Source organism: Daldinia childiae, assembly GCF_008694065.1.
Source record: "Daldinia childiae strain JS-1345 chromosome Unknown Scaffold6, whole genome shotgun sequence".
Lineage (NCBI taxonomy): Eukaryota > Fungi > Ascomycota > Sordariomycetes > Xylariales > Hypoxylaceae > Daldinia > Daldinia childiae.
Window position 1 is genome coordinate 1,217,687 of NW_022984647.1, and position 18,790 is coordinate 1,236,476.

General features: G+C 45.1%; 6 protein-coding genes across 6 annotated transcripts; 5 read left to right on the forward strand and 1 right to left on the reverse strand.

Annotated features, from left to right (window-relative positions):
• Positions 1–1,701: 1,701 nt before the first annotated feature.
• On the forward strand, positions 1,702–2,823 carry GL218_06251 (uncharacterized protein; the record flags this gene model as incomplete). The annotated part of the gene is made up of 1 exon (XM_033582956.1): positions 1,702–2,823. The coding sequence occupies one exon, from the start codon at positions 1,702–1,704 to the stop codon at positions 2,821–2,823; it is 1,122 nt and encodes a 373-aa protein (XP_033434142.1).
• A 2,523-nt stretch (positions 2,824–5,346) lies between these two features.
• Positions 5,347–6,366, forward strand: GL218_06252 (uncharacterized protein; the record flags this gene model as incomplete). The annotated part of the gene is made up of 1 exon (XM_033582957.1): positions 5,347–6,366. One exon carries the CDS (start codon positions 5,347–5,349, stop codon positions 6,364–6,366), a length of 1,020 nt encoding a protein of 339 aa, XP_033434141.1.
• A 2,024-nt stretch (positions 6,367–8,390) lies between these two features.
• Positions 8,391–9,831, reverse strand: GL218_06253 (Histone acetyltransferase GCN5; the record flags this gene model as incomplete). Its single annotated transcript, XM_033582958.1, has 3 exons — positions 8,391–9,437; positions 9,632–9,753; positions 9,816–9,831. 3 exons carry the CDS (start codon positions 9,829–9,831, stop codon positions 8,391–8,393), a joined length of 1,185 nt encoding a protein of 394 aa, XP_033434140.1.
• Positions 9,832–10,441: 610 nt separating this feature from the next.
• On the forward strand, positions 10,442–10,808 carry GL218_06254 (uncharacterized protein; the record flags this gene model as incomplete). The annotated part of the gene is made up of 3 exons (XM_033582959.1): positions 10,442–10,580; positions 10,647–10,701; positions 10,763–10,808. 3 exons carry the CDS (start codon positions 10,442–10,444, stop codon positions 10,806–10,808), a joined length of 240 nt encoding a protein of 79 aa, XP_033434147.1.
• A 212-nt stretch (positions 10,809–11,020) lies between these two features.
• On the forward strand, positions 11,021–12,036 carry GL218_06255 (DNA damage checkpoint control protein rad1; the record flags this gene model as incomplete). The annotated part of the gene is made up of 2 exons (XM_033582960.1): positions 11,021–11,195; positions 11,246–12,036. The coding sequence occupies 2 exons, from the start codon at positions 11,021–11,023 to the stop codon at positions 12,034–12,036; spliced, it is 966 nt and encodes a 321-aa protein (XP_033434146.1).
• Positions 12,037–17,646: 5,610 nt separating this feature from the next.
• Positions 17,647–17,976, forward strand: GL218_06256 (uncharacterized protein; the record flags this gene model as incomplete). The annotated part of the gene is made up of 1 exon (XM_033582961.1): positions 17,647–17,976. One exon carries the CDS (start codon positions 17,647–17,649, stop codon positions 17,974–17,976), a length of 330 nt encoding a protein of 109 aa, XP_033434145.1.
• Positions 17,977–18,790: the final 814 nt, after the last annotated feature.

Consider the following 18,790-nt stretch of genomic DNA (forward strand, 5'->3'; position numbering starts at 1 on the left):
CTGTATTTTATGTTGAGGCAGACTACAAGGCTACTGTAAAAATATTGAAAGTAAAAAAATTTAAAAATTTTTTTAAAAAATGTGTTGGTTTTCCCAGTACAGGGAAACATCAGGAATTGAGCCCGATGCGGGGGTCGAACCTTTGAGGCGATGTTAGTATATAATCGTGAAGACTCCCGATGGTCGAAGAGTAACTTACCCGCAACCTTGAGATTAAGAGTCTCACGCTCTACCGATTGAGCTAACCGGGCGTCTTGTAGTGAAAATTTGCTTCGTTACGTTTGTAAATATTGTTTGTGCGTGGAGTTTGACTGAGCGGGACCTTGGTGGGCGACGGGAGTGTGCACAGTAAATAATTATTTAGCCTGTTTACCTCATATTAGAGACTCCCTGGTACATGGTTCTACAGTGAGTAGAGTGGGAAAGTTGGATTAGCTGGTAGCCTCTGATGAAGAGACATGTCATGTAATATGGAGGTTTATGAATATATATATATATATATATATATATATATATCTTTTCATATCTGGCATGGTGAAATCATTCTTTCCTTGTCTCCCTCGAAGGAAGTATACTAGACATACTACGTGTCATAGTCGTGCCCCTATGAATTACATAAGTTCATAGCCCTTAGCTATAAACACATTCATTATCATTCCTGTAAAATCGGCCTATACAATACCAAAGTCACGATCTTAAGCGCTCAAAGCCACATGTTGGGCATCTTGGGAATATCATCCTGATAGGACATAATATCTGAGATGCGTATATGGAGGAAGAGTGATGATAGTTATGGTCCAACGCTTTTACACGCCCCAGACTCCGTTCATGTCTCACCACTACAGCGATAGTTGCTACCCCTAAATAGAAGTCAACTGTCCATTTCTAAGGCTGCCGACATGGTCGTAACTGCAAGAATAGACTATGAGCTAGCTACAATTAGAATGAGAGACGATGAAGTATAGGTACAAAGCCTAGGCTTATATCAATAAATTCACAAGCAAATTTATAAACATGAGAGGGCTAATCTAATCTCAAGGCGTCGTCACTCCATCAGCAACTGCTGACAATAGGGGGGCTCGGGTGTGGTCCAAACTAAGAGTTTTGATAAAATAAGATATATCGGCTCATGCAAGCTCAGGCCGCTTTGGTTTCATAATCCCATAGGAAGTTTTAACTTTGGCCGTGGGGGTGAACGCTTGAACTACCGCTATAAGGTTTAATGGGGAGTAGCGCTGATCCGATGAAGCTGGAATCGCTTTCCCGTCGGATCTCGCGAGGTTCAGTACAGTTTTATTTATATTTTACCGCCTTCTATTTATTTTATATAGATCTGTTGATATAAAACGTCGGTAAATAGTAGTGGTCCAGATTTAGCATTCTATTATCAACGCTTCTTACCATTACGAGACTTTAAGCAGTCTAGTACGATGTCTAAGATACGCTCCGTTACAGCACGGAACGAATTAGAGAGGCTATAGTGAATATAAAGTTGAGCTTGGGCGTAAAAGCTGGAGCTTTAAGGTATCTGATCAACTTTTATGGGGATATATTTACCACACCCTCAAATTGTCTCCTTGGTTTCCTCTTGTAGATCGTTATCCCATCAAGGGCTATATGTATGATTCTAGCTGGTTGTATTGAGTTACTATTTCAACTCTACGTTGATTATCTTACGCTTCTCGAATCAGCATCATACCAATGAGTTCATCTAAGATGGCCAAGAAATGGGAGGGTCGCTTCAAGATTTTCAGGTTTTTACACAGTAACTGGCAGTATGCTGTGATTAACCCCGAATATATAGACACAAGTGACGACAAGAAGGATGAGGAGGCTTCGTCATCAGATTACATGAATTTCTCTTTCGACTTCGAGAGCTGTCGGGGTTGGGCTGGTAATTATCCTTGCGTCTTCGGACCTACCGAGGGATGCTCTTGCCATAACCCACACAAACTACCGATCGCGTATAATAAATGCGTCCCATCGGATAAGAAGCCCCTGGGCCTCGTACGGCGGCTCACTGGGCCGCCTAAGCAAGATATGGCGGGATACGATAAAGCTCAGGACGGCGAACGAATATGGTCTTTATTACATCTAGACCACTCCACTGCTGATCCGCTTGATCCTATCCACCCTTCTATCCGCTATGCTCTGGCATACTATCATATCCATTGGGTTCAGACCGCGACATCACTCGAGACACAAAGAGAAAGAATCAAGGCCTTAGCGTGTCACGGAACCGTGGCCGGGGATGGGAACAAGCGGCCCGAGTTTCGGTATTGGACCCAACCTTACTGGTACAAGGACTCCTTTTATATTCAGCAAGCGATCCGATTTACGATCGAACCGAAGAAACAAAAGTTTTTGTTCGGACACGAGTATGCCATACTGGGATATTCTCCGAAGGATTGGACGTTCAGGACTTGTCCGCACTACTGGCAACGCTTTCAACAATATGACTTCCAAGAGACGCGAGGACTTATAAAAGCGGGCACGTCATATGTATCGAAGTGGCGCGACCCTTTAGGAGGCTCCGGTAGCAAATGGACCAAGTGGCACAGCGTATATGGACCTGGCTATCATGTTCTCAACTGTCGGTTTTGTTGCACTGATACCTGCGTGGACATAGACCTTGTTAAGGGCAAGATCGTAGTCCATATATGGGTATGGAAAGATCTCGGAAAGGCGCTCAACCCATTTGATCCGAAATGGATCTCGGCCCTTCGCCCCGAGGCATCCGTTTGGAGCCGGTCGCGGACTGAGGCGGCTGGCAATAAAGTGAGGAGCGCAGTTCGTGCAGCAATGGATGAAGAATCCGGGTAGTTGATCTGAGTTGTCTAATTACCTATGTTATGAATTATACGAAGTTTTTACCAATGATTATATTATATAGAATAGAATTGGAGGTCCTTGCTTGGGTTTGGATAATATGGAATAATGTAAGGAAGCAGGTATCTTTTAGATTAGAAGACAAGATTGACAGTTAGAAATACTTGAGAGATTATAAATCATACAGTACTAGCCTGTATGATGAAATAGCTTATTAACCCATAACTACCTAAGGTACCTACCTAACCTAAGGGAAGGAAGGAATGAAGTTTATAGGAATATCGCTGACATGTTAGGGTAGCTTCCTTCTCATTTTTCAAGAGCATTCTGATAAATAAGCTGTGTTTCAAAAAGAAGAAAAAATACGGTACGTGTTGGTTAGACTTCAGACTTATGCATAGGTAGTAATTAATGATTCCTTTCGTTAAACCTCCCTTGTCCACGGGTAGGTACCTACATTCGGCATGGTAACAGTTGTGCAAGATTCGAATCCGTTCTCACCTGACATATGATATTCTCGCCGATTGAATGCCGTTATGAGATAAGAAGAAAAAAAGAATCGGCGTTTAGCAAGAGATAAGGACTGTCGGGCACTCAGGCTTACATATACCCTAACGACCCTAACGACCCTAACGTAGCAATGGAGAGGAGATTTTATTAATCTGGAAGCTTAAAAGGTGGTACTTCGGACGCATGGATGTAGACGGAGGGGTTGATCGGAGCGGGCGCGGGGAACGAGAATTCAGGGTCCGTCACATCGGGTAGGAGACTGTTGTATTATAATATGCAACATGTTACCTTATGTATATAGAGCAATATATGCAATGTCTCTACCCAGACTCCTAGACTGCCAGGCTGCCAGGCTGCTAGGTTGTCAGGTGATGCACTGTTCGCTCAATTCATCTCAGACAGTACAAAGGAATTAATGCATGCGTATTTTGTTGGATATCGTCGTTCAGCGCATGTCAGCTTTCTTGGTCATGGTCAATGGGTAGTGTGAGTTTTGCGGCTCAAAGTCTTCTTCCCCGATCTCTCTCGGCCGAAGTAAGCAACCTCGTGGAAATGATAGGGTTTATATGTAGGAGAAGGCAAGGTAAGGTGAGAAAACCAGGGAGGCGATGCGTAAACTTATCTGCATCTGTACATGTACATTTACCTCTTGGTGGTTGGATGCTTGCATACATATGTACATATCAAGGCAGTGCATGTGTACGTGTAACTACCTAGTAGTGTAGGTAAACTATTGGCTTGCCTGACCTAAATAGGCACCTAAAAGTATGGCATTTTAAGTGACTATGGACAGCCACGACAACTTCAGATGGAACAAGACATTTGTAAATATAATAGGCGCGATATATTAGGTACCTCCGTAGCTACCTATTAAGCATAGTCATCTCCGTATATACATACCATATACAATCACGATAGATATAATTCACTACAAAATAGTGGGTAGATATTAGGTACCTTTCAATAAGAAAGCAACACCTGGGCCAATGGAGAATCCCTGTTAAGCATCGCCCTTCTGGACCGGCAATCCCCTGCAACAACACATGCACAAATTAGTGTTTGATTGGTTGTTTCCTTTTTTATTTTTCCTGTGAACCTGTGTGATCTCGTTTTACATCCAACACGGTAGGTACCCTTGCGGGAAAAGGTACTAGCGCACAATCCTAATTAGGACTCGGCTATCGTACCTAAGTACCTTGTGTTCCTATTTCTTAAGAGGTATGTACCTACCTAGGTTCCATCTCATCCCAGAGCCCATCCTACCTGCTATGTATAGTACCTAATGCACCTACCGGCTTACACACCCACCCAACTAGTACCTGCAATATCTGCAATACCTGAAATACCCTGCGACACATGCAAATATCCCTACTCCCGTAACAATCGCAGAATTGTATCTCGGGACAGCCACCTTTGGACACTTTTTCTTCCTCTCCCGAAGTTGACTTGGTAAGCCTTTATCCGTCTTTTACCATAAGGTTCAACATCTTGAAATTATACAAATCTAAGAAATTTACAATTATTTACGCTTCCTCATCTCTGCCCTCTGTTGTTGGCGGCAATAGACTTGAGTTGACACCATCTCTGGAACACGGTTCCCCCTCGTTCTTCCCACTCTCGATTTGGGCTCCCCGTCTCTAAAGTCTCTCCACACCACACCACCTCACACGCAACATAACTTCTACATACTCGCCCAACTGACTACCTAAATCTTTATATTTTCTGATATACGTACGTTACTGGAACCCCCTTTAAACAACACACCAAAACGCAAATATATTATTGTTCATTCCGCCGTTTCCTATTGCGAAACTTACCATTGGTAGCGTCGGAGTCTGCAGCAGTCCGGTACAATCGTTCCGCTTCTTAAACTTCCTCTATTACGTTCGACTACATTCTATCCGACGCCTTGTCTCGGGCATTACTACCCGACAAGTAAATTTTAACGAGCAGATCAACTCGTTCCGAATCTCTACCATTTCAACATCCCAGTTCGATTCTGCCAACATGAAGGGCCGCCCAGTCGACCAACTCGTTTACGAGTTCATGTTCCAAAAGCCCCGAACCAGCGATCCTCAGAACTTCCATACTCTCCTTCACCGTAACATTATCCCGGAGGTCCGCCAGGAAGTCCATTCTTTCTATGGACATCTTGACACTCAAGAAGCCAAGTACCCTGGCTTAGACTATACTAATCGTGTCCATCGTATACGACTTAGCCGCTGGCAGTGGCATCGTCGTCTATTTCGGGCGTTCGATGCTCTGCGCCTGACCGACTCCGAAATCGCAAGCCTAACAAAATGGGAAGGTACAAAGTGGGCGAAGGAACGCTTCGAGCGTGATTCTGGAATCGTTATTAAAGATACTGCGTTTGACGATATTGCGGAGTGGGTTGAGCCTGAAGACAGGCCGCAAACAGCACGCGCAACGCAGGCCGCGACCTTACCACAAGTCGCGACGACGACAGACGAGGACATGGATGGTGAACAGGAAGAAGATGAAGACGAGGAAGAGGATAGCGATGGTGAACTGACGAGCGTCGGGATCCCTCTCAACGAGCAACTCCGCGAAAGAGCAGCACGCCACGAGGCCGGCGATACCTCGCTGCCGCTAGATGAGGAGTGGGAACAGTGGCTGAAGAATGCAATCGAGGCCGGCGAATTTCCCTTCCTCACAGAGCAGATCGTGCGAGAATCCAACATGGCTCTCATCCCGCAGGCACTCTTTCCATCGGGTATGCTAAGTGCAGCACGAGCTGGTCGTTGGCAGGAGATACCAGACTTCCTCCATTCGGTCCTCCGATATGCCTTAGACAACGAAACACCGAATCGAGACAGTGCCTCGGCTTCTGGTGAGCGTTCTTCCGGACGTTCCTTGCAAGGCTACCTCTCCGGTAATAGACGGAACTTGCGCCGCAACTATTCAGATCTACGGCTCCCTGTTAGCGAGGCCAGTGTCGCCACCTCGGAAGTTCGTCTACAGCGAACAGCCCAGTCAGGCACCCAGACCTATATTACTCTTCCTTAAGAAGTCATCATTGAGGCCATAGGACCGGCATTCGAGGTAGTAACGGTGGAAAGAAGTACAAAATTATTCGATACCCTTCAGCTAGATTCTTTCAACTTTTAATGTGTCCTTAATATATGGGCACTAGCGATTTTGATGCGGCACGCGGTGCTTTGTCGACGGCCTAGATGGTCGTCACTTGCTTTTAGAACCACTTAATAAAAGTGCATACCAAACAACAACAACAACAATAGCAAAGATTTTCTAGAGCATATTGATGAGAGTTGAGACTACCTGTGGCTTAAGATGGCTGGAAAAAGACACATGGAAAAGGAGGTGGATGCTCTAGGATTGCGTACCGACCGAGCAATAGAAATTGGTCGCTCTTAACAGCAAAATTCTCGGGGTCTATAGGCCAAATCACGGACGAAAGCCCGACATAGGCACTCTATCATACAGTCCACCTCTAATACTCGCGATAAACGAAGCAGAAGTCTTGAGCGCTAGTGGTCTTTCTTCCGACCTACTTCTAAACTCGGTGGTGGATATCTGAGGACCCAGTCCGATTGTAACTAGAAGTATTATAGCATCAACTTTCTAGTTTCAGCCTCAGACACCATCCTACTTACTTCGAGGCATCTATGTGTTGATAGATAGCAGCCGTCCGAAGGGGGCGCACCAAGGCAGATAACAACAGGTGTCATTGGTTCACTTATTATATAGGGGTAGCTCATACGGGGGAGTTGCGGATTGCATTCGCAGATTTGATTTTGTTAGTAGGGAGGCTGGGTCTGGATCTGGTTTGCTGCGATGGGTTATTTATTCATCTACATAGTCGACCAAGGTCGAGTAGTCTGCCTTGCGGATATCTGCTTATAGCTAGGTTAAAAAGAAAACGATTTCACTCTTAAGGAAACTATTGTGATGCTATGATGAGAATGTGCCATTGAGTTCGAATTCGAATCTGCGTAGTATCGAGAAGCGTGGCAGGAAGTCATTGCAACCGGTAAGACAAAGGAAAACAAAAGAAAAACCACTGTAAAGACTGGAACGAACCATTTGGCTCTTATTAGGTATTGCTTGACCTCCATATCGTATCACGCATACACACACCAAAAAAAAGAGAAAATGCAAAGCAAAATGTATGCTAACAGAAGTGACATTTTTCATCATCCTGACTTCACGCATCGTAGTGGCATGGTGTGTCATGATGGTATTCCGCATGAACCAAATAACACACTCCTCACACAAAAACACCTATTCTCGTCCTCCCTAACCGATCGAAAACCACCACCTCCTCCTCCTCACACAAAAAACTATATCCTACAACTCGCCTCCCTTCCTCGCCCTCTCCCCTTCCCTTTCCCATCTCGATTCAATTTGCATTGATATCTCTCACCCTCGCGCCCCTCGCAAAATCATTAAACTCTTCCTTCCAAAGAGTCCTTAGCATTTCGCCGAAGGGGGACGATAACTAGGGAATGAAAGACGAGGTAAAAGAGAAAACGTGCTGACTAACGAGTTACTTCGACTTGCGTGCTGCCACCTGCATCTCCACGAACTCGTTAAAGGTTTCGCCGGGGCGTATATTTATACACCCGCTGGGAAGCGCGGGGGCGGATTCTGGGAGCGTGGGTCGGATGCGTGGGATTCTGAGGGAAAATTGTGGAGGGTGCTAAGACTTGCTGGAACATTCGGCAAATCGACCGGCCATCAATAGGTTGTCCCATATGGACATCGCGGTCTTCCGCCTCGACCACTGGCTGGACTGGCAGCCCCGGGGTGCTATTAGTAACAACACCAGCCTTAGAGGTACCGTCATAACCCAAGGTCTCTTCATTCTTAGTATGGATAGCAATGCTCAGAGGCGACCCGGTTTCCTTAGCCTGCCTTTCCTTACTAGCGGCGCTTCTAGTCAACACGCCCTTCTCCAAAAATTCGGGGACAACCTCGAAATCCTTCTTCATCTGTGCCCTAGCCAGTGCTCTATCGCGCTTATCTGAGAGCCGCAGGTGTTCCGTGAACGATCTTTCCATGTTACTAACCTATGGTTCGAGGTGTGACCACTCAGGGATGGCTTTTATCTGGGCCCACATATACTTCTCAAGCTTGTTGGCGGACTTTGCGTACGGTGTTGACTCGTTGTTGTACTTGCGACAGTTGTCGAAGATTAGTTTGGCATCTTTGACAAACTCTTCCGGAGTACTGTATTGGTCCGCTTCCAACTTGGTCTCCATTGTGCTAAGATCCATCGGCTCTTTGATCACGTCGTAGTAGTCTGCAACGTCATCTTTATTGACAGGGTTTAGGAACGGCCACGCCGACTGATGATTCTGTAAGTCGTTGAGCAGATGGAGGAGTTGGTTGTAGTTGGGGCCGTGACGTGGCTGTCGCGCCAGCTCGTCCATGTCAGGAGACCATCCTGAAGCTCGGATTGCCTCGATCGAGAGGGGGTCGATGGGGGTGACGCCGTTCTTCCACTGCTTAGGTGGTTGGTGGATTATATGCGACTTGGAGAAGGCACGGATCTTAGCCAGAACGCATTCTTTCTGTTTAAGTAGCATGCGACCCATCTCGAGGTATCGGACGCGCGGGAGCATAGAACACTGCATTATCGTGCCGCCTTCATAGTCCTTGATATAGCCCATCCATACAGATCTCGGCAGTGTGATTTCCTTGGTAAATCCCTGCTTCTTGAAGTAGCCTATGGCATAATTATCCGCATAGGTGAGGAAGTGCATGACATCGCTAGTCGCCTTAACGTAGTCTTTCAGATGTGACATTAGATGAGCGCCGTAACCCTTGACCTGCTGGTCGCTACTAATAGCACAGAAAACGATTTCTGCAAACTGACGGCCCTTGAAGGGCCTATATGTGATTCCGCCAACAACTTCTAGAGGCTTTTTCACGATGGCAATAGAGAGATGGGTTCGATCGTAGACAAGGCGCGCAATGTAGTCTTTGGGCATCTTAGGCAACTGCTTCTGGAAAATACATTTCAGGCCTGTCAGGATGATAAGGGATTCGCGCTCGTTATCGTTGTTGACTACGCGGAATTCGATTTCGCCATTTCGTTCTTCGATGACAGCGGGCTGCGACATGGTATTAGTAATTTGTGTTTTCTAAATGTGTGTATGGTCGTGCTGGGAACTCTTGCGTAGAGGTGATGAGAATGGGAGGTAAGGAATGTCTATCTCAGCATTGTTTATTTCTTATGGAGGATAGCAGATAGTTGACAGCATGCGAATCACTATGTCGCAGAGATAGATATAAAATAGATGCTTACCTTCTCTGGGAAAGGTATCGGCTTAATAATGAGCTTCTTCTCTGGTTCCGTCGAGTCGTCATGCTTCGCCCTCTTGGCGGCGGCGGGTGACGTTGGCTCGTCACTGGCCTTACGCTTAACATCTGTCGCGAAAAAGTCAGGTTAGAAATAATAACACGTTTATATCGGCGATAGAAAAACTCACGCTCTTCCTTAACCATTGTAGTTATAGTGATGGCTAAGTAAAAATGATGTAATAAGAGCGGAAGTGCTCATATGGAATGCGCTCGAGTCGCACTTCGTAGGTTGTAGTTGATAAGCGTATGGGGAAGCGTCGGCAATCTGACGCGGAGGCGTTGTTGGACGACGCAAGAAGTGGAATAAAAAGTATGGATCCAGTACTAAAAAAAGGACATGGGGAAAGATCTCTTAGGTGATTAAGTATTCTTATTGGCTATTAATTAGAGAAAGAAGAGCTGGGGAGGTAGTAAGGTTTACGCTAAGCCATAAAAAGACAGGCCACCTGTTTGTTGCGAAAAGATGGGTCCGTGCGTCCGTAGCTCTTGCATTTACCCAATAGAAGTCCAATGAGAAGACTACAAGGCAAGGGGATACAAGGGGAGAGAGCTTTGCTACTTCCAAATTCAATCACGTCGAATCTAAATCGCAAGTTTTATAAACTTCTAGGTTACTAAGGTTACTAAGGCATGACGCTGTGAAGTAGATAAGATCCTTTCTTTATCGTTTCTTACCTAGAAATATTTACCTATCAATTCAACCTGCAACACCTGATTTTGTGAAGAAAATTCTTACAGAGCGTCATCACTCTTCATGGATTCTTCACTGCATGAGATCTGGCAAACTGCTCCAGGCAGTCCATTTCTTCCTACAGTTGGAAAAGGTAGTCAATTTCTAGTGGGATTCGTTCTACTCCTCCTCGGTCTTACTCTGACCGGCGCATTCGCATTGAGTGAGTACTATAATTATTACTATGGTTGTCAATTGATCATTACGAATAACTAATGTATTACTCTAGACCGATCTCTCATCAACCTTCCCCTCTACGGACTCCCGGCCTCGTTAGCTGTTGCGTACGTTCCTTCCTACGATTCACGTGGCTATATATACTCAGGCCCCCTAACGCGTTTGCAGATTTGGCACGGTGTACATGTTCTGTGCGGTTGGAGTTTACGTCTAGAAAATACCCCAAGAAGGGCACCGCAGGCCCAGGAGAGCGCTAGTCTATACTATAGATGAATTGAGGATTACGAAAGCATTATTTGGGATACAAACACCTTATATGAACGTGATCGGCAATTATTTCTGCTGGCGAAGTTGCTACTACCTTATAAGATAATATCGAAAAAAAAAGAAAAAGGTCTCGAGCTAAGGAAGACCATATCCTTCAATATGGCCTCATCCGCTGGATCTGCTCCTCCGCAACTACCACTATTTCGAGCAGTGGCCAGTTCCACGAGGCAAATATATCAACTATTAAAATGTATCAGTTTCACAGCCAAGGTACAGGTGGAAATAACTCAAGATGGCATCCGCTTTGCCGCAGACCATTCGCACGTAATGCAAGGTAAGCGGTTAACATGGTGTATATCGAAAAAGGTCTAATAGTATCTCCAGGCGTAGCTTTTTTAGATAAAGCTCTCTTTACATCTTATACTTTGAACTTGCCAGATGAAGGCGATACACCAAAATTTCAAATGAATCTGGCCGCTTTGTTAGAAGCCTTACAGATCTTCGGGGCCACAGACGTAGCAGCCCGAGCGGCCAAAGCGGAATCGGAAGCTTATCGTAGCAATCTACGTAACTACCGACCAGACGCCTTTAATCACCAGACTTTAGGTATGCCGGGAACATGTTGTATCATGTATGAAGAAGATGGATCCCCGCTAAGCATCATCCTGGAGGAAACTGGAGTCAAGACTCAGTGTAATATGGTCACTTACACCCCTGAATCACATGATAATATCCCTTTCGATCGGGAAGATATATCCTTCAAGATTATCATGCAAGCTCGATGGCTCCTTGATGCTCTTTCCGAGTTAGCTCCTATGGCTCCAATTCGTATCGCCATTGCTGCTTCACCAAATGCCCCCTATCTAAGCTTATCAAGCAGCGGGGGTCTTGGTAGTGCTAGTGTTGAGTTCTCAAGCGGCCGTGACCTCCTCGAAACCTTTTCCGTGCACGACCGTTGGGTACAAAGTTTCAAATTCGACTTTGTTAAGTCGGCAAGCGAGGCCATGCGTATAGCGAACAAAGTCAGTTTCCGTGGGGATGGTCAAGGCGTTCTCAGCTTGCAGTTTATGGTCGAGGTTGAAGGCGGGTCGGTAAGCTTTCTTGACTTTCGGTTTGTTCCTTATGTCACGCAAGAAGATGAGGAGACCGGGAGTGAGGAGGAAGATAATCAATAACACGCTCTCATCTAGCGAGACGCCCGCCGAGCTTATGTATGTGGTTTCGGGTGTTATATTTGCCTATTTGTTAGCAGTCTAAACTATCTAGTTGCCTTCATGTTTCACGTCTGTGTCTCTAATACACTAGGTTGCCATCGAAACGAAATCAACGAATACAGTACCCGTAATTCGCACTTGTTTAGTTCACAGCTAAAATCGACCACTCATTCCAGTATCGTTTCCTCCACATATGGCGTAACAAAATTGTGCTGGAATCCAGTATAAATAGAGACTCGATGAGTTACATCTATATAAATAACGTATATTCTCGTTTATGCCTCACCACGGTGCTCAAAATAGTTCTCAAAATAGTTCATGACTACCAATTTATTGCGTCTGCTGATCAGCAACAGTAACGACAACCACGGCGTTCATTTTAAGTCACGTCTAGAAATTCGTGCCGTAGACTAAGGATGACTTCGGGTTCTTGGCAAGAGATATTACCCATATACTCATAATATAGCTCTACTCTAGTATTCCAGTAGTCTCTCACGCCTTTGCCGCGTTACGGGTGTTTTAAGTGTAAGCTACCTCCTTAGATAGTTTGCACGCTCACAGGACGCTAACGAATTCATCATCATCATCACATGGCTCTTCTTCATCGGCACATAGCAGACACATATAATTTACTATTTTCCTAGACGAACGTTTTGGATGGACGATTGCACTAAACCAGTATGTCGGTAGATATCCGAATCTACGTGCTGGAATACAGCTGGGTTATCTTCCGCAATTTTCTCTACCAGGCATGCTGAATATTAAATAAAACCCGAGTGAAGACACTTTTTACCCAAAGTGATATACAGCCATCGTTTCACCAGCATCTCCACAACGTCTAGTTACTAGTATATAGCGCCACGGTTCGGCCACATCTTCTAGAGCCATGGTGAAACTCTTGGTGTATAGATGCTATCCTCCCTTAAGAGTAGTAGGCAATATAGGTATATTTCATATTATTCTAGTATATGAAAGTGGTTACTAAATTAGAATATGAAGAATTATAACACCAGTTCCTTAAGATAGTTACATTGAGAGGCCAGACTACGTATATCAAACCGGACCGGCATCTACCTATTCCTCCAATACCAGCTATATCCCAGCTCTTATTGCTGTCTCGGCCGCCGGATATTTGTCCTGCTATGTCTCAATTCCAGCAGGATGGCAACGCCGACCGAGTCTATTGAATAGAAACCAACACCACCAGCTACGGCCTTATGAGAGGCTTTGGTTACATCACTTGGCAATAGTGTAAAGTTCTCGTATATTATGCTATTTACAATTAACGGCGACTAGAGGTGCCACCAGCTCTCTCTAGTGTTTCTAACCACGAAGCAGCCCTCTGGTGACACGCTCTAATGTCTCAACCCGGAACATCAAGTTATGTCCCACCACGTAATTCTAGACCCCCCAAAGAGTAAACTCGTATGTTTTCTGCCTGATGACTGGTGACGTGTAGACGAATGCTCGTATCATATATCACTGATTCATTAGATGCCCACCTACATATAGGAAAGAAGATTGCGGCGATCAGTTGCTATGACCCAGGCAGGTATGTAGAATTATCAGGTTTGTTTAGAGGATCGTGGCCGATGTTTCAATTTAAAGCTTACCTGGTGCTAGTATCGTCGAAGTATCGTAAAGCTCTCGTGACAGCAAGGCCCGTCGGGATCACTGCATATATCTTGCCAGTCCCCGAGAATTTCGGTGCACAAATGCCATGCCCCAACCCGCATCCCGTTTGCCTTCTGCTTCTTAACACCCCCATCCCATCTCATCATCACCGCACTCCATAACCTTATACAGACATCTATTCACCCTACCATCAAGAGTAAGGGTCTTCCTTAATAAAAACTTGACGGGATCGAGTTGTTGTGAAATTATACAACCAGGCAGATAGGCAGGCCGGTATCTCCTAGATATATGCATTCGAGTTATCATGAGTAGCCCTAGCGAGACGACAAAGGAACGCAGCAGCAGCTTCTCCAGCAGACTTGTCTCCTCGAGCACCGGGGATCACTCGTCTACACCCAGTAGACAGCAAAACAAGCCTTCAGAGCAGAAGGCCACTACTTCCAGCACATCTGCCGAATCTCCAACTCAACCGCCGTACACACCACAGCATGCTAAGGACTCGTTCCTAAAGACCGCTACACCTCGACAGATGAAGAAGGCCAACGAACTCGTATAGACCCCGTCTCGGGCTGGTTATATCACATTACCTTACCTTACCTAGGTGCCTTACCCATAGCATACATACATTAGGTACATTCCTTACCTACCTACCACCACTTCCCAACTTCACAGCGCTCGCTATATTACCGAAGCATTCATCTCAAATGCCTTCCCCTCTTCTTCAACAAACCCGGATCCCGTCGGCGTCCATGAGCGAGTGCTGCTGCGGGGGAGGCACAAAGGTCTAAGCGCGAGCCGCGAGAAACCCTCGTCACTCCCTGGTGCGGCCGAGCACCGAGCAACATACGCACGTACGGAAAAAAAAGACCACGCACTGAGGCGGCGCATCCCATCCCAATCCCGGTCCGAGAAAGCCGGACGCTGACGTCGGCAGCTTCTCTCCTGTAACGACGAGTTTGTCAATTTGGGATTTACTCTCTTTCTTTGTTCAAGTATCTGTCTGGATACCTACCTACATACCTACCCCATAGGTACATACAATCTTTACTCTCTCGACTAAGTGTGCGATAGCTGGCTAATCACGAGCCAAGCGGGACGAGGCGCGGTCTCACTCTCAATTGAAGTATTGAAATTTTCTAACACGGGGGATCAGTTTGGAAGGGGGGGTTTTTTTTTTGGTCATTTCAAACTTTTTTTTTCTCATCGCGAGCTATGGAACAAAAAGGATGGGATGGGGCTTCTTCTTCTTCTTCTTAGTCTAGCTAGGGCAGGTAGAAGATGGCGAGTGAATACAGTTACCTACTGCTTTGAGCATCATCTTCGATCCTAAACGTCAAGTTTGTATGACGATCTTGAAACCTCGCCGCAGAGAATGCTCACGCCCCGTGTTCATTGGATTTTTTCTCTTTTTGTCTCTTGCCTTGTTCTCATGTTAATTGGGCAAAGGCTGGCGTGGATTGGATAGGACAGGATAGGGTGCCTGGGCGTTGGCTTGGCAGGATTTGCTGCAGGGGTAATTTCGTGTAGATGGAGGGGGGAGAAGCTAGGTCAGGTTAGGATATGTAGACCGGTGGTGGGTTAGTGTAAAGAACAATAACTGATAGACTGCTGGATAGACACGGACAACTCTAAAATAACTCTATTCAAACGTTGGTATGGGATCCATAGATTACTGCCGGTCCAATTAGGCAGGTATGTGCGCTTGTGCATATGTATTGGAGACGTGCGTGATCCTTTAGAACCACGATTTGACGAACATCTCATACCTTGGAACCTTGGAACCTTGGAATCAACGTGGCTTCCCTGCCTATTCAGGGGTTTATTAGCTTGCCATCTTGGTAGCGAAAATGCAGGACCTGTCTCATCTTCGCGTGGTTCTTGACATCTTATGAGGCTAAGCCCATAAATAAGTTGCTCCATCTTGGAATCTCCATCTTAGTATGCATGTACGTAGGTATGTATGTATGTAAAGTCCCCTTGGCTCGTCTACTCTAGCATGTTTTGGGAGAAGCTTCACGATCGTAAATACATACATATCTTACATACCTTACCTTACCTCACCTACCTCACCTTACATACATACATACTATGTAAGTCGTCAGCCTGCAAAGCACAGTGCGGGGGACCGGGGGGCATACCTTGGTCACTGATGTATGGTAGTGTATATAATCTTATACCTAAGCTCCATCCAATGCAAGTGATGCGGTATTTGTCGGCATATCGTGTTTCTATAACCGGCATCCTTCATAGTAGTAACAAGAAACCCACCCATCCACTCATCGACAAAAGTACACACCACGATGTTTTCCTAACTTAACTGATAAGGGGGCGGCGCCCGAAAGACGGCTTTAATCGTCAAAAAGTCCTTCTTGCGAGCCTCAACGTCCCACATAGTAGAAGGATTTTAACTAATGTAGTTACCTACGGTCAACAACCAGATCTGCACTAGTTCAAAATAAGATAGGATGCTCGAATGCTCGTTCTAGACAGGGTCTAAATCTATTTGTATTATCGAGAGTCGAGACCAGCCATGAGCTGGGCTTTTTGAGGCTGAGATTACACTTGAGGCTTTTGAAACTTTAGAATATCTACCTACACATACGATATACACATACATACATACATGTCTTCCTTCGCGCGGAGGCTCGATTCACGTATCTTGAAGTTCAGATGGTTTGATCGCTGCGACCGTACGGGGTAAGGAGGATTAGCCATACATATTGTGACCCTAGATCGTCGATTAATTGATTAATTGATTGATTGATTAATTAATCCATCCTCAGATGACGGAAAATTAAAACCGTCAGAAGACTCTGACAAGCCTTCCGAATCTCAGCGCTGCAGGTAAACCGTTTCGTTTCAGGTATCTGGGATCGGTCAGACTGGGGGTCAAATGCAACCCGCCTCGCGCCGCGCAGGCGAAAAAAAAAAAAAAAAAAAGGCGAGCAGGAAGTTACCGCGAGGACGGATGGTGAACACGTAAGCGCCCCCCTTGTGTCCTGTGTCTTGTGTCCTAGCGATATTAGAGCTGGCGTCTCGCAAAAGCAGGAACATGGCGTCAACATGCGTACTACATTACACAAGGGATTTTGCTGGGAGCTGTTGGTCGGGAGGTAGAGCTGCCAGTTACAACCTATTACCAAATACTAGCTGGATAGGTAGGTAGGTAGTCAGCTAGGTACCTAAGTTATCTTATGTTACATTAATCTATCACGATCACAGGGCTGAGATTATATGTACATAGGGCTAAATAGTGTTAATTATTGCTTATTTCGTTCGTCTCGAGTATATTGGTTCGAAGAGTCTAAGGGATTACCATGTTAGGGAGGTTGAAATAAATACCTATCACGTCGATTTGCTTGGTAGATCTATTGATCTAATTAATTTTCTGATGACGTCAAAAACACATAAGCATCATCAATGAAGTCGTAGCTTAGTTAGAAAGAATGTTCTTTGATGAATTGACTACCTGATATGTTTACATTGGCTCCAGGGTCGATGCTGATGTTATGACGGTAGGACTTGCTAGAAAATTGAATATTATATGATCGTTGATGCAGGTGTATTCCTAAAGTAGTAGAGACCTATGCTTAAAGTTAACAATATCCAGCAGCCTCTATCATGGTAGCTTCTCGGGTTTGTAGCTCAAGGCTCTATGAGGAAATCATTATACAGAAACGCAAGCATAGTAGTTCCCTAGATCATATGAAAAAAACCAAAGCTCTTGCTACTGAACGTCAAGATGCAACTTCCGGACATCGTAGTAGAGACTCATATGTAGGGACATGTGTTGGAATCGTAGTTTTACCATTTTGTTCCTCTCATCCATCAAAACAACACCAAGTAGTCATTAGCACGAATACCTACAAATCCATATACTAGTTATTCATCATCAATACAATCATCAATAATACTTACCATAAGCGATCTGTCACCATGGGACAAGTAAACATACGAGCTACCCCCAGCGCCACCAGCCCCGGGCACTTCAACGTCGTCGTCAAGCTTGGCGAACGCCTCTCCTGTGATGGCGGGTGCGAAGTCCACATATGTGTAACCGACCTAAACAAAGATGTCGTCGAGAACTCCCCGGCGTTGAGCAAAAGGGCAAACTTACGGAACGTATGTGTCTTCGGGGGCATCTTCATCCACCCGCCTGGAGAATACATGTTCCGCGTGACTGTGACAAAGCCGGACGAAGAGCAATTCGTGGTGTACAGCAAGGCGATCAGGGTGTATACAGCTTCATTGCCTCAACTCGACTAGACTAGACAGACGCTTAAACGCTTGAACGCTTGCTGCTGTGCCGCGGGTTGGGCTTGATACACCTACGGCCTATGGTACGGATTTACCTGGGTACTCGAGGACGGAGGCCGATTCTAGGACGGGAGCTAATGCTTCAGCGTTAAAGCTTATGGTAATATGTTTTCAGCAATGGATCATGGTAGCGATTTTTTTTATTTTGGTTTGGGGTTATTTTTGTTTGGTTTGTTTATCCTTGGTACCTTTAGGTATGCTAGGTTGAGTTTATTGGAATTGAGGATGAGTTCTTTGTTATGGAATTAATACCTAAGCTATAGGTACCTAATTAGTTTAGTATTTACTCTTAACTCAAAAAGGTAGGTAGCGTGTCTTTTCTTACAGACTAAAACACAGCTAGGACCTATTGATATTGAGATTGAAGCCTTAAATTAGGTAATCTTGTCTAAGACTAAGGTTCCCGGAGCTAAGGGGCTTAGGACTTTTTTAGTTGAGTGGGCTGCTATGTAAGTGGTATTTATATCAATATCCACCGTACTAACATTCGGACCGCTGAGCCATGTCAAATTATTTACTAGTCTACTTCACCGCAATTAGATAATAACCAAATATATACTATTAAATAGTAATTATTATATTGAAATATAGAAACGTGTTGGTACTATACTACTACTTTAGATACGAATAATTGACTAATAGAATATGACTCTGTCTGTGGCCGTCATCTGACAATGATGTAACCGGACGAAAGAAGACCGAGCCACTAAAAAGATTAAAATGCGTAAGGTCATAAATATGAGGTGAGGCGGCTTGAACCTAA